The 16,730-nt window shown below is 39.3% G+C and overlaps 1 protein-coding gene across 1 annotated transcript in view; it reads left to right on the top strand.

The window, feature by feature from the left end:
* LOC124282195 (ankyrin repeat domain-containing protein 26-like) overlaps positions 1-16,730 on the top strand; it is an 895,780-nt gene that overhangs the window by 184,470 nt on the left and 694,580 nt on the right. Inside the window, exon 13 of the mRNA XM_046718159.1 lies at positions 7,798-7,965. Coding sequence (XP_046574115.1) covers positions 7,798-7,965 — 168 coding nt within the window. The remainder of the gene's footprint in view (positions 1-7,797; positions 7,966-16,730) is intronic.

The following is a 16,730-nucleotide window of genomic DNA, read 5'->3' on the forward strand; positions in this document are numbered from 1 at the left end:
TTGTACTCAGCCCGAAGTTTGTCTTGAATTTGGGCACTCGGGAGCTTGCCTCGAACTTGCATTCCAAGATAGGTGTTGGCCTGATCTTCCACAAGATGCTCAATAACTCCTCCCCCCTGTAACTTGACCGGTCCACAATTAACTACCTTGCAACGTTTCAAATGAAGAGTATTACATTTGTCGAGTCCAAATGTCATTCCAATATCATTAGAAAAGGCCTCGACAAGGAGAACCTGTTCTTTCAAATTGGTATCTCCTTTGGCAAGGAGCTCGATGTCATCCATGTAAAGGAGATGAGTAAGCGATGTTGGGGATCTGTGCTGAGGAGGTCTGGGATGGTAACCCTCCACTCTGTTGAGCAGAAAGCTCAAAGGATTTAGAGACAAACAAATAAGCAAAGGACTGAAGGAGTGCCCCTGGAAAATTCCCCTGGAAAATTCCCCTTCTGATTGGAATAGATTCCGAAGTCTGCACCTGCCCTTGCGAGTACATCTCAAGTTGAGTCGACCAGCAACTCATTAAAGACTTTAGTAAATCAAGTAGTCGCTCAGGGAGGTCAATACAATGAAGAGACTTCAGAATCCATTCATGAGGGACAGTGTCGTATGCTTTTTTGTAGTCAATCCAGCATATAGAGAGGTTGCGGTGATATGTTTTAGCCTCTTCCAAAATCATTTTCTGTACAAGAAGTTGATCCTTGCACCCCCAGCATCCCTTTCTTGCTCCCTTCTGCTCTCTGTAAATTATATCATTAGCAGAGCAGTATGATGACACGAGGTTTGTCAAAAACCCTGTGAATAATTTTTGTTGTATATTCAACATGTGATAGGGCAGAAGTTTTTGGGATCAGTCAAGTCTCCTTTTTGGGGAAGGAGTATTGTGCGACCTTTGCAAAACCATGGAGGAACATCACCTGTGTCCACGAGAGAATTGATACAGTGAAGTAATGGTGTTTGGACACAGGGAAATAGTTTCCAGTATCGGTTTGAATGCCATCAGGCCCTGGAGATGTATTAGAATTTGGACTTTTTTATAACACTTTTCAGGCAATCTGGTGAGATGTAGCAGACAAACGACCTAGTTACTTTCTCATGCATTACAGTTGTTGGGTACAGACCACAACTGTTTCCAGAACCTCTCATTGGCATCCATGGGAGGCTGCTTATCATGCTCACCATCACCATTTGTTTTATTTTTCCTGTAGAAGTGTTTTTCATTATTTCTAAAAAGTTTAATTTGTTTGATGAAATTATTTTTCTTTTCCCATTTTTTTTTTCTTTCAGTCCAAACCTTTTTTTTTGCCTTAAGGGAATCAACAATTTGGAGAAGTATCTTTTCTTTGGTTGTCTTATACTGTTATTTTAATTTTCTCCAAATTGACTTTTGTCGTTTAGACATGGGATTCCCTCATGATCTTATTTTAAGGCACAGCTCTGTCCAGGAAATGTATTTTCTGGTTTCCGTCAGTTTTACTTCAAACCGGTTTTGCTTTGGTGTATTGTTCTTAGTATTAGATGATTTTTCTTTGGAAACTGTGTGAAGCTCCTCCAAGGTTTCGAGCGGCAGCATAGACACAGCAAACAACTTCATATAATGAACAGTCCGCAGAAAGTTTCATAGAAATAATGTCATTTAATAGATTAATTTCATATTTGGGAAAAGATTCACTTGTTTGTTTGATTGGCCTCCGTTTTTCTGAAGGTATGTCAGATATTTCTTCATAAATAGAATGAAACAAAATATACACAGGATTTTCAGAAAGATCTGCAACTGAGAAAGAGGAAGAGTGAGGGTCCGAAATTTCAAGGCCAATTGGCTCTGTACCAGAAGAGTTTCCATCAGGAAGAGGAGAGAGGTTAACGCAGACGTCCATCAGAAGTTTTGGGTTTGCTGCCACTTGAGCATTCTGCTCATGCAAAGGTTCCTGACAGGCACCAGTTATGGGTTGAACTGGCTCATGGGGCTTGAGATTTTTATGCCGGCGGAATTGATCTCGGAGATTTTGCTCCGTCAGGAAAGCATACATAGGTATGACATTGTCCCAATGCAGCTTAAGGGACTTGCCACTGAGGCGTGGATTTGCAGGCCATCCTGTCGCTCTCGCACACTCAAGTAGTGTGGTGTTAAGATGGTTTGACCAAGATATTCTTGGCCGGGCTCTGTGCTTTCTCCTGGGGCAAGTCCCATCTACAGTCATTACTGAAGGAAGGCTGACTGGGCTGCAGAGTTGAAAGATGGTTTGCTCCTTGTTTGTCTGTAACCCAGTGATTGCCCAAATTCGGGGGGGTCAGCCCTAACTGGGTGATGTATGTTCAGTTCAGGGAATATAATTCCCCTATCTATGCCCACCACGGAGAGGCGTACATCATCAGGCCCCTGTCAATTACTAATATTATTATTTTTATTATTGTTATTGGATATCTATATAGTACACATATCCATGCACTAGTGCATGCTCAAGGCGCTGGTATTTTTCCCCTCGATCATTGGATGTCAATCTCAACGGTACATCTTATTATCAATCTCAACTCCCTGGAGAGCACAAGGCGCACCGAGTAATGGCGGCTTTCCCATCCTTACGAGGTACCCATTCACAGCTGGGTGGACTGGGACACACAGTCTCAGTACTTTATCCAAGTTTACTGCGCGTTGCTGTACCCACAACTAGGTGTTTGCACATATTCATGTGGCGACGATCTGGCCATATACCAACGGATTCGTGGGTTCTTTTAAGTGCACAGGGTTGTGTACTGTACACAAGGGGTTGTGTACTGTACACTAGGGGTTGTGACAACACTGAAGGTATCTGCACACAAAGTTGACTCCATGGTTTTTACAACCGGTCACAGGTGGGCTCGATCCTGTCACCTCATGCCTGCTGGATCACTAGCCTGGCACCTTAGCCAGCTCGCCCACCACGATTGAAGACGTGAAAGGGGAAATGACAACACACAACAAAGTCAAGACAGAAATAAACAATAGACAAGGCGACATTACAGACACACAGATGACACAGGATGACTCTGGGAGTGGCTTGCAAAAGAGATGTTCTCTTTAGTCAACCTCACGTTCCCAGGCCCCTGGTCGAAAGACTGTGAGATAGGAGTGTGGCCAGGGCTATGATTGTTTACGGGTGCTTCAAACATGTGTACCCCAGACTACTGATAACAATGAGGTACACTTTTTATTTTGGAATGTGTCAGGTCTGATCACTAAGCTACAGGATTGTGACTTCATAGAATTCATATGTAAATGTGATATTATTGGATTGTCAGAATCTTGGTCCATAGAGATTGATTTAACAATCATGTTTCCAGATTTTATTGTTATAACAAAAGGCAGAGAAAGAATATCCAACTTTGGTTGTCTTTCAGGTGGAATGCTACTTCTTATTAGCAAAAAAGTTTGAGATTTTTGTGAAATGGAAAAAAATCCTTTTACTCATTAAGGCAGAGAGCCGCATATATGGGGCAAATTAATCAGCTCCTCACAGCGAGTGACACGTTTATGGGGCAGGTAATTGGCAGTTTCTCACAGCGAGAGCCACATATAGTCATCAATAGAAAGCACCTCTTATTCAGCGAGTGAAGCACTTGTGTGTCATTGCTTTATTTAATCGCACTGTACCTATTATTTCAACCAATTTAGTAGTACTGATCAAATATCAGCTTTTCTTACGAGGGATGCTACCTTTGGTGTCAATCAGAAGAAGTATTTAAAGTGTTTTGATAGCAATTGCTAGTCATTATCATAGGCGTATATAGCGTTTGGCAAAATGAACACATGTCGGCGAGAAAGGGGGATTATGATGTTTTACAGAGGTAAGTGTCTGGTACTCTTCTTTGGGAATGGATACTAAAATACTTCTAATGCACATTGATTGAATTAGATGTAATGGTTAAGAGGTTACTGAGGATTATTTTTTCTTCAACTTCCTAATAAATAAGAAACAATATACGAAATTTCAAGGATATACAAAGAATTCAAACACAATAGAATAGTTTGAATTTACTTTTTAGGTATTATTACGTTGTCATGTTTCATACTATGAAATATAATGTATAAACACAAATAATTATACATCCAAGCTCGAATAGATTATGAAATACGCAATGAAAAAAAAGTTTTTAATAAAGTACTAGAATCTGTACTTTATTAAGAAAGTGTAATCGCAAATATAACATATGTCGAATAGATTAGACATAATTTAACTTACTAATTTAAAGCTTACTGAATTGTAACTTGTTATTTTCCATAATCTAAAGTTGATAATATCACCTAATCGAATATAAATTGATAAGTCGCGCATTTGCATCAAATATATATACATGTCAGTGTTATTACAACAATGAAATCTTTTACTACGTTTGTTACAAAACACAGTAAGTTGGTAATTCAAAAAATTCTTAGACATAGACAGAAGTAATATCATAAGTTGTTACATGTAAACCATACAGAGGTATTTCAAGCATTTTGGTTCAAGCTGTTGAAAGCTTCATGTTGATTTGAATTGTCAGTTTTCTGTGCAATTTACATGAGCATTCTGTAAAACATTTGTATTTGATCTCTGTAATTATCAAATCCGGTGTAATTATCACATATATCAATAAACTCACAGAGCTCCAGATAAGATTTAGCTCATGTGGGTACTGTACCCACTGTATTTTTTTGGGAGTGGGTATTATGAATGTTGAGTGGGTATTTCATTTTCCGTTACCCACTGCTTTCAAATATGTGCGTATTTCAGTCACTTTACTCACCTAAGTATTACGTCATTGAGTAAGTTTACTAAGCAGGTATGTTCTGCCTTATGTCATACCTAATCAAAACCAACTTAAATATAATGGAAATTATTTCATAAAATATCACTCATCCTATACTGACATCTAACACTTGTCCTATACTAACAGTACAACTTGATAGCAATCTATGTCTTTTTCATAACGCAAGCGATTTTTATAAATATATTCCGTACACATTTGTTTTAAACTTTTTGCGTATCTAACATTTTCAATGCGTAATTGGTACGCAACAGTTATTTTTCAATGCGTAATTCTATGCGTATTTTACCCGGATACGCAGCTTATCTGGGCCTCTGAACTCAGTCAACAAAAGCTGGATAGTATATCAGTTACAGTATCGATACACATGCGTATAATCATTCAATCAGATTACAGTAATGAGATAATTAAACACCTCTTTCGACCTTGAAATAACAGCCTCCGGTAGAATGCATATGTAGACACGTCCTTGTTGAAAGGTTTGTCCCGTGACAGGTGTAAAATAAACAGATGCGCTGTTATATCATTGGACAACTTGCTTTATGGAGTCACGCCCCTCTCTGTAATGTTTATGCATGCATGTACATCTGTAATCTTATGAATCTCGTTTGCATTCAGTATAAATATAGGCACGCCCATCTTCATGAATATTTTGGGGGATTCAACTGCAAGTTTATACACTATAATAATTCAGTATAGTTTCACTTTCGTGAATTCTGTAATACTTTTAGTTTGGATATTCATTCGTATCAAGGTGAAGATTATATTTACATGTACAGGAAACCATTATGTTTTATGTACTAGGTTTGTGCGTAAAGCCTTGATGAAAATAAATACTATCTCTACTCAATGGTTGGATTTCAATCGCTTTGTTTTACTTATCGAAAAACACTAAAATGTGTTTTCGATCTCTGAGGACAAATTAACTCGCCAAAGTGTCTATCTACTCCTATTTGTCTTATGTGTATATTTCATACATCGTTACCAGTGTGTATGTTTACAATACACAAACTGTTACATGATAGCTTGAATTGATAAAGCCGAAACCCAGCATATCGACTGGACAACGATATAGCCAATAATCAATCTTTATCCAAGTTGTTGAGTGATCACTGGGTCAAAGTCATGATCATGAAAAGTCGATGATTTTGTCACGGACGAAAAAGTGTGATAAAGTTGAAAAATACAAGTGAGTTGTCGAAGGTTTATGAAAATCGAGGTAGCGGAAGTGTCAATCGTTACTTTTTGTACAAAAAAACGAGCTTTGAGGGTTGTAATTCAGTGAAAAATGCTTTTTATGGATCTACCCTCCTCACAAGACTACATGAACAGAGTAATGGCGACCCCAGCTGTCACACTCGTTGAGGACATGTCTTCATCGCAGAGTAATCTACGCTCTTCTGAGGAAAGAAAACGGTCATTAGCACATGACGAGGATGCAGAAGAGCATAACAGCAAGAAACAGAAAGGTATGAATGTGACGAACACTGTGATTGATACATCCCGACCGGTTAGTGACCAACATGGCGCCGAGGTAGGGGAAGGAAGTAGTGTTGAAGTGTTAAACGCCATTACAGCACAGACTGATTATCTTAATCAGAGAATGACTGCTATGGAAGATAGGCAGTTTAAGAAATTTAAACGGATGATTGATGAAGAAATCCAGGTAGTGAGAGACGAAGTGACTGAGAAAATCACAGATGTTACATAGTTCCTTGATTACAACAGGATGGGCAGAGCTGCAGCTAACTCTGCCAGCCAGGCACTCGGACTCCTTATCTCGAAGTACAAGCTACTGGGAGGAAGGGAATACAAGACCTTCACGAAACTTTATGACAGTATGGTTTGGTCCACGATATCCTATGGAGCAGCAATCTGGGGTCCATATGCCGTGAATGCCATACAGAATCGGGCCATGAAATTCTTCATCAGGTTATACAAGTACGCGCGTAACGCAGCAGTAGCGGGAGATATGGACTGGACTCAACCTTGTGTCCGACAGTGGGATTTAGTCACCATGTTCCGACACATCTCACAAGACAGACTTTTATCTAAAGTATTTCGCTGGGCAAATCAGAAAGCCGTGAGTAACAAGAACAACTGGAATAAGAGAGTGCACACTAAGCTGACTAGCATCGGACTACCCCATTTTATACCTCTAAGTAACACTTTTAATGGTCAGTTCATATCAGGAGAGATCCTTAGAAGATTGGAGGAAAGAAATATCAAGGCAAACAAGCAAATCCAGTCACGGTGGCAATAAACTGCATTTTTATTGTACTTTTAAATCGTCTTTTACCCCAGAAACCGTCGTACCAGACAAATTACCCAGGAGTGATAGAAAAGCTATCAGAAAGTTTCGATGTGGAGTTGCCCCACTACAGACTGAAACAGGGAGATATACCAACACACCTATGATTGAGAGGACATGTTTTCACTGTACAGACTCAGTTGAAGATGAAAGTTACATTTTATTACACTGCTCTATATATACATCTTACCGGTTAGACCTTTTTAGACATTGTAATCATGTGTGCAATACTTTTAGCAATTTTACGGATGTACAGAAATTGGTTTTATTATGTCAAATCCCAATCTTGTTCATTTTACTGCCAAAACGTGCAAACTGTTGCTTAAAAAACATAATCTTTTATTGTTTGACAAACGATTCTTCCCTTTAAATATCTACCTTTTACCATATTGTGCCAAGCCTTAAAAATAACAAGCCTTTTCAGTTTTTGTTTTTGCTGGGTCAAAAGTAATCGTATCTATAGTTTACCAAAATTTCATTAGCCTTTTCAGTAATTTTACCTTTCCTAAGCTGTCATTGAGTGATATCATAGAACAGAATTTAAAACTGTAAAGTGTATAAGATGTTTGTGTGTTTGAAGTAGTTTTAGTTAGGGCTGAAGATGATGAAATACATGTACGTCCCTATGGTATCCAGGAAGAGATCATCAGATGCTCTTTAATTTTTATTTGTTTGCATCAATTTTATTAATTTCTGTTATTGCAGGTAACACCTGGAGATTACATAGAGAAACCTTTGGAGCGAGTGTCAGAACATGTCCATCAGGAAAAGAGCCTGGAAACTGGAATACAAGCAGTCACATCTACATCTGTGAAGACTGAAATGACAGTACAAGAAAGGAAGGAGGATTCCATGTCAGAATGGGACTCAGATGTGAGTTTGAATTGATTGCAAAAATAATTAGTATGCATAGGCAGTTATTTCTGTTGTTATTAACTGAATTAGATAGGGTTATGTCATTACATGATACATGTCAAAAACAATTCCTGTATAATTTGGGTAGTTCAGCATTCAATAATACTTTCAATAGCCATTTTTTTAATTAATGTGTGTGTATCACAATCGCCTTTTGACATTCATGTACACTACAGTGCACATTACATCATACTCCTGAAGCTCTTTTCCGACGATGAAGAATTCTATTTTCTCATCCAGACCTTCAAACATTGTTCCCAAACATTGTATTACATCAGATCAATGTCTGCAGTCAACACAAGATTCCTTTCCATACCATTTTGTCAGTCTACTCAGTGCTGTAACTGTGTTGCAATGATGATGAGAACTGCAAAAGTACAACACCTGGAGCATCATTACGCACAAAGATACATTTATATGGGGAGCATCACAATTACCACCCAGTTATTATCCCCCGCCGCGCGTTTAGAGCGAAGCGGGGGATATAGTATTAGGCTCCGTCCGTCCGTCCGTCCATCCGTACGAATTGGAATATCTTAAGAACCGTTGACTGGATTCTTTTCATATTTGGTACCTAGGTTCATTACAGTAAAAGGAAGGTGCCAGTCAGGTATGGTGACCTTGACCTTCATTTCAAGGTCACAAGGGGACTTCAACGTTTTACCTGCACGTTAAGCTATCTCAAGAACCATTCACTGGATTTTCTTCATATTCAGTACCAAGCGTTATCTAGGGAAGGCACAGGGCCCAGTCGATTTTGGTGACCTTCACATAATTTTCAAGCTCATGGCGACACTTTGAAGATTTCAGCATGTTAACCCGCATGTTAAGCTATCTCAAGAACTGTTTCCTGGATTTTCTTCATATTTAACCCCAAGCTTTATCTAAGGAAGGCGCAGGGCCCAGACGATTTTGGTGACCTTCACATAATTTTCAAGGTCATGGCGACACTTTGAAGATTTCAGCATGTTAACTCGCATGTTAAGCTATCTCAAGAACTGTTTCCTGGATTTTCTTCATATTTAACCCCAAGCTTTATCTAAGGAAGGCGCAGGGCCCAGACGATTTTGGTGACCTTCACATAATTTTCAAGGTCATGATTTCAGCATGTTAACACTTTCAAGAAGATTTCAGACATGACCTTCACATAATTTTCAAGGTCATGGCCACACTTTGAAGATTTCAGCATGTTAACCCGCATGTTAAGCTATCTCAAGAACTGTTTCCTGGATTTTCTTCATATTTAACCCCTAGCTTTATCTAAGGAAGGCGCAGGGCCCATTCAATTTTGGTGACTTTCACTTAATTTTCAAGGTCATGGCAACACTTTGAAGATGTCAGCATGTAAACCTACATGTTATGCTTGTCAGCGTGATACCTCAAGAGCCATTCACTGGAGTTTCTTCTTATTTGACACCAAGCTTCATCCAGGGAAGGCGCAGGGCCCAGTTAATTTTGGTGACCTTCACTTAATTTTCAAGGTCACAGAGACACTTTGAAGATTTCAGCATGTTAAATCGCATGTTAAGATAGTCATCAAGATATCGCAAGAAATATTCAGTGGATTTTCTTCATATTTGTCACCAAGCTTCAGCTAGGGAAGGCCCAGGGCCCAGTCAATTGTGGTGACCTTCACATAATTTTTAGGGTCAGGACGACACTTTGAAGATTTCAGCATGTTAACCTGAATTGTCAGCAAGATATTTTAAGAACGGTTCACTGGATTTTCTTCATAGACTTTCAAGACCTCCCTTGAACGTTTTTCAATAAGCAATTTCTTTAGTACTAGTTTTGCATATTTCATACACTATGACATTCATGTCAAGGTCAAAGTCAGTCTTGAAAATATGTGTGTGTTTGGACAACTAAACAGCAAGATATCAAGAGAGGTTGACTGGTCATGTTTTTGTTGACATTTAACTTCATCTTAAACTTTCATTACTTTATAAGTTTGATTTGATAATTTGCGGCTGGGGATTATGTCACCTTAGTGACAATGCTTGTTTTTACAATAATAGTGAAGACAATTGCTACCCAGAATTTTTATGTAATTATATTTGAGAAAGTGAAATACAGGTTGTCAATAAACATTATTTAGATGATGATACTTTAGATGATGAAAAGTCAATGTTTTGGGGTATATTAATATTCTGACTTTGATCAACTTTTAACCTTGAAGCAATTTTGACTTTGATGAAATCTTGGCTTCCATGAAAACTCAATATGCATTGATTGGAAAAGAAATCAAACTTGAAAACTTGGTAAGTTAAGACATAAGTTACTACCATAATTGTGAGAATGTATTGAAAGCATTAAAAAAACGTAAGATTAAAGTGCTGAGAAGATCAACCTTGAAGTAATTTTACTTTGATGAAATCTTGGCTTTCATGAAAACTCAATATGCATTGATTATGAAAAAAATCAAACTTGAAAACTTGGTAAGCTAAGACATAAATTATTAACATAATCGAGAGAATGTATGGAAAGCACAAAGAAAACTTAAGGTTACTGAGAAGATAAACCTTGAAGTAATTTTGACTTTGATGAATACTTTTTTTTCCCACAAAAACGGGAAACCAAAAATGTCGAAAGTACATTATGAAATGGGTTAATGTAGAAATTTTGGGCTAATGGAAATTGGCCTGGAATTTGCACTCAAGCCTCTTTCAAACGCAACATAAATTTTGTAAAGTAATGGTTCGAAGGCTAACTCACCCTCGTGCCGTCACTACACATGCTCATGTCTCCCTCGTTCCTTAGTGCGATCCACATTATCCTTACAGTGTTCCCTACATCACTTTTCTGTCACAAAATCACAGATTTATATAAAAGCGCTTCATTCATGCATGCACCGTGAAATCTACGTCTGACGCCTGATGTCAACAACCCTTTTCAGTTTGAGGCATATCGGCTCATTCCACGCCACACGTTAATTTGTAGATTACGGAATGGGACGAGTGTGCCACATGGCATCAGATCCATTCGGGCAATTGTCCGTAGAATAAAATCATGAGACACCAAGTCTACCCGTAGCATTCGTAATTGTCCGTGACCTATTTGACTCTTTCCGTTCATTTCCGTGACGTCACAGGAATGACTCGATAAATTTGCACATTGTGCAACAGTGTGGACGTAGCTCAGTCGGTTAGCTTTCGAGCTAACAATCCGAAGGTCAAAAGCAATTTCCGTGGACTGGTTGTTACTTTTGTTATTGTTTTTCTCCCATGAGTACCCAGCATTCTTGACTGGTTCGTGACCTCCACTGCGCCACCCACATGCTTAATTGATAGTATAAGTATAGATGATCATCAAAGATGAAATCATTTTTACTTTATGACATTATTATGATAACAAATGAAAACATTTTGAAGTTTCACCATCTGCCAGTGGTGAAAAATAATGAAGTCAACGTACGTCTATATATTTTGTCTTATAATCCTAATTAGTTTATTATCATATTTGTATGCATTTTCAAACTTAATAAAAAGCACACGTTCTGGTTATACTTATAGTGTATTTATAAAATGACGGTAATATCTAGACATTTTATAGATTGCCAACGTGATTCATATTTCACACACACGCCCAAAGTGCGACCTAGTGCGACAAAGAATCCTGTTCCATGTCATGTGTCTTTTAACAGTCTAATATGCGAAAAGTGATATATCGTTTCAGGTTTTTCACATTGGTGTATAGTCTCATTGGTCACCCAAGATAGCACACCTGGCAACTAATTGCATGATGTCCGCCGTTCTTTAAAAATAGTAATTTATTTAGCCTATGCGGAATAGCGAACCCGAAATCCACTTGAATTCATCACCTTTATTCGTGGTACAAGTCACAGTTACATTGCTGACATACATATATGGTTGATGGTACATTATGGACTTGTGACCATTGGACTAGGTAGTGATGGACGTGGAATAGGGTAAAAAGCTGTAACAAATAAGGGGATCATTAGTCCATTTAAACAATGAAATTTAGTCCACAAAGTGTATAACAAACATCTCCGATTAACTTTTAAGTCCATCAATGAATACATGTATTTTGAACTGTTATGTTAAAGCAATGTACCAATAAACAAAATTATACAAGCCAGTGTTCCTTTAAACCTACTTTCATGAAGACGTTAATATGAAAAACACATGAAGAAATTCAAGAAAATACAATCAAATTCCCATGAATATTGACCAAATTACTATGGTGAACATAACTTGCAAAAATGAAATACCAACATAATTTCTATAAATATTAGGAAATTCTGTAACGAAAATAAATTCATAAAGTAATGGTTTTATCCATATGAAACAGTGAGTGAGCTTAGCTCTATGCAGCCTTCTAGCAATACCTCAGCAATATCAAGACCCAGACTGAATTACGGCTAATGGCGGACTGAAACTGTCGCTTACTACCAACTTGCACTTGCAGATCGTGCACAAACCGAAACCAGGTATCGGCACTGGTTTGACAAACCGGTTACGGTCCTAAGAGAAAAATACATAAAGGTTTCACTGTTGCTTGTGACAGCACACTCCCCACCAGATATCTTGGGGAAAAGATATGAATATTCATAAACTCAAAATACAAAGGTATAAATTGAAATAACACATTCCTCAATAAAACTGGGTACCGGGTCATTGCTTCTAAAACAAAACATATTGCTAAACATTAACGAAAACCTCTCTGGAAAAGAAATAGTTCAGAGCAAGAAATGAACCATATTCATAGCACTGATTCATTTTCTCCTATCACTGTGGAAGAGGTTAAATCTGCTCGGAACTCTCTTAAGCGTGGAAAAGCAAGGGGATTCGATGGTATTTCAAATGAACACCTACTTTATGGAGGCGAGCTCCTTATTGACTACTTGACTATCTGTTTCAATGCCTTCCTCACCTTCACATACATTCCTGAAGACTTAAAAAGAGGTCTCATCATAACCTTATACAAAGGTGGCAATAAGCCGCACACTAATCCAAACAGCTACAGAGCAATCACACTCTTGCCAGCCATCTATAAGCTTTTTGGAAAGGTTCTGCTTGGGCGATTAGAATACTTCTATACACCTTCACCCTTGCAACATGGGTTCAGAAAAGGCATTGATTCCACTATGATGTCCGTCTTCATTCAGGAGTGCATTGCGTATGCAGCAGAGAACAACAGTAAACTATTCCCCTGCTCCCTGGATGCTGAAAAAGCGTTTTGATTGTGTATGGCACAGTGGATTATTTTACAAGCTCTGGCGTATTGGTATTCCTGTCCAGATTATCCTCACCATAATGGCCATGTACAATGACATGAATAGTTGTGTCCTCAACAAAGGTTACCTTAGTGAATGGTTCCCAATATTACAAGGTGAGGTGAGGTGAAATTGGGTTTAATGTCGTGCTTGAGAATATTTCCTCATATGACGACGTGCATGCGTGTGTATGTATATGTGCGACTGCTTGTACTAGCCCAGACTGAAGCTGGTTTTATAGTGCTAGCCCACTGAGATACCACGCCGCAGTGAAGCATGAATACCCCACTCAGACACATTATACTGACTCCGAGCCGACCAGTCCTTGTTGTACTCCATTAATGCCGAGTGCCAGGCAGGGACCAACAAGTACCATATTTTAACGTCTTTTGGTATGACGCGGTCGGGGATCGCACCCGCGACCTTCCGCTCTCCGGGCGGATGCTCTAGCCACTACACCACGGAGGCGGTCCCAATATTACAAGGAATGAGACAAGGTGGCGTTCTGTCTCCATGGCTGAACCAGATCGATGAGTTGCTTCAAAGTCTGTATAACTGTCCACACGGAGCAAAAAATCCACCACCTGCACTGTAGTGCGCCTACACAAGCAGATGACATCTCTCTACTATCATTTACTTAACATGGTCTCGACGAACTCATGTCCATTTGTCATGTGTACAGCTGCAAATGGCGGTTTCGCTACAGCGCCAAGAAAAGCAAGATCAATCAGACTCAGCCACAGATGATGCGTGCATCCAGATCCTGGCTTCTGGGTGATGTGGAGGTGTCAGAAGTGACAGAATATGTTCACCTTGGCCTAACCATTACAAAGAACTTAAGCAGTGCCCAGCAAGTCGGTGATGTGTGCAGAAAACTTAAGAGCTCTTACTTCAGCCTGATTAATGCTGGTGAAGATGGTCTTCACTCTCTCACAGGCCTTAAAGTGTACAAGTCAGTAGTCCTCCCCAGAGCTCTTTATGGCACTGAAACACTTTGTCACTGTTCAAGAAATCTCAAACTTCAGCTGGAGAGAGCTCATCGATTCTGTATCAAACGGCTTCAGCGAATGCCTTCCTTAACAAGATCTGATATTGCCCTGCCAATTATTGGGATGCTTCCTCTTATTCCAACCATACATCTGAGAAAGATAAACCTCTTTGGCCGAATTGTTAATTGTCAAAGTCCTTGCATAGCTAAAGCCGTTGTCCTTTTGATTCTTCGAGACATTACAATATCTCTAACCTCCTGAACTCTGCATACAACGGACTGAGAGTTTCTAAACACTCCTGGAAATATTGTGCTAAGGAAGCAATGTTCACATTTGAAAACAACTCACTGAGACAGAGACTTAATGACGACCCTGAACTGAGTGTGTTCTCGCAGTTACAGAGCTGCTACTCTCCCCGCTATCTGTGGGTCCTCAGCAAGTACGACCCAAAACACAGAAGTGAATACTACAGCTTGCTTCGTCTAATTGCCTCACCCCTGACAGCAAACATGTGTCCTCACTTTGACTCTGATCTGGACAACCTGGCCCTACATCTGTTCTGGTCCTGCAGCGACACCCGAGTGCTGTCTAGCAGAGAGATCATGTGGTACTCCGTACTTGACGTCTTTGGACCTGACACATATGTCACGCTGGACAATATGGACCCTGAGAGTCAAACTCTAGCTCTCCTTGGCGGGCATGAACTTGACATTGACAACAAGTCACTAGCCATCATTTTTGGACATTTTCTTAAAGTAATCAAAGATTAACTCTTCCGTTCACCTCATTAACTCACCTCATTAATTTTCCGGGCCTGTGTCATGTCTGTGATTTAAACTTACTTCATTATATCTCCTATTTATCAAGGAGGAATTAAAGACACTCACTCACCCACTCACTCACCTTTTCTCACATACAACAATGTATGAAACCTGTGAAATGAAAAATGTCAATTAATTTCCTGAAACTAAGAGAACAATGTCAGAGAGTGGACGGGTGAGAAGAGTTGACTTCCCATCTCTGGTTACTCTGACCATAGCTTTGCGCACTTTATCATCACTACTTGGCAAAGCTTTATCCACTATTCTGACTGGCCACACGTTCCTGTGAACATTCTTGTCACAGAGCAGAACTGCAATACCATCTTTTATATTAGTCTCTGGATGATGCCATTTTCTCCCTTGCTGTAATGTATGCAAATACTCATTGCGCCATCTCTTCCAAAATGTGTTTGCAAGAGCCTGTACTTGTTTCCATTGAACTGTGTACAAAGTTGTGATATCATCCAAATCTCTGAATGAATTTGTTCCAGTGTCCATTTTCTGTGTCAGTAGGACAGAAGGGGTCAATATGAAGGGGTTATCTTGGTCAGTGGAGACTGGTATTGACAATTGCACATACCTCGAGCATCAGTGTACTCAAGACCTTGTGTGTAAATCTCCTGGAGGGGACCTCTGTCAACATGCTGTTGAAGATACGTCTGACAATACCTATCATCCTCTCCCAGGCTCCTCCCATGTGTGATGAATGTGGTGGATTGAAAATCCATGTACATGTAGTCCGATTGTCTGATAGAAATTTCCTAATTTCTCCACCTTCGACTCTGAGACAGTTCATTCCCAAAATATCTGCTGACCCAACAAAGTTCATGCCTCTATCAGATCGAAATTCCTTTACCTTGCCTCAGATAGCAAGTAAACACCGCAATGCATTAATAAATGACAATGACGACATTTTCTCAACTAAATGTGGATTTCTCTGCAAACTAAATATTTATTTTCTCCAAAGTTTGTTATCGACACAGGTCTGGTAGCACCATCTGCAGGGTTGATGTCAGATGGTATATAGATCCACTGATCAGGCATAGATACTCTCCTGGTCTTCTGAATGCGATTGGATGCATAAATGGTAAACCCATTGGATGTGTTCCGCATATATATCTTACCATCTGTGTAGTAGTGTACAGAGTCTAGTGGCAAATTCAGATGCCTGGACACACAATCAGCAACATCTGCCGCTAATACAGCGGTGCAGAGTTCTAACCTGGGTATTGTATGAGCATGGCTTGGGACTACCTTAGCCTTTCCCAAAATGAATCCACTGTGGGATACTCTATTTTTATCTACCGTACAAAGATACGCTGAAGCAGCTATGCTTTTCTCAGAGGCTTATGCAAAAATATGAATATCCTTCTTGACTGAATCATTGACTGATGAAGGAACAAACATACGAGAAATGTTTACGTCCTCCAGTAGTATAAGAGAATCACTCCACTTTTCAAATTCTGATACTTTATATAAATCCAACTGATCATCCCAATCGTACTTGTCTCTCACTATTTCTGGCAGGATTTGGTTCCAGTGAACAACAATAGGTGCAATGAATCCAAGGGTGTGAAAAATACTATGGACTGTTGAGAGCACCCCTCTTCTAGTGCATGGTTTCATCTCTCCAGATGAACGAAAAGTGTATGTGTTGATGTTCCATAGCATGCCTAA

The sequence above is a fragment of the Haliotis rubra genome, unplaced genomic scaffold (assembly GCF_003918875.1).
Source record: "Haliotis rubra isolate DU_JTF1 unplaced genomic scaffold, ASM391887v1 Scf295, whole genome shotgun sequence".
Lineage (NCBI taxonomy): Eukaryota > Metazoa > Mollusca > Gastropoda > Lepetellida > Haliotidae > Haliotis > Haliotis rubra.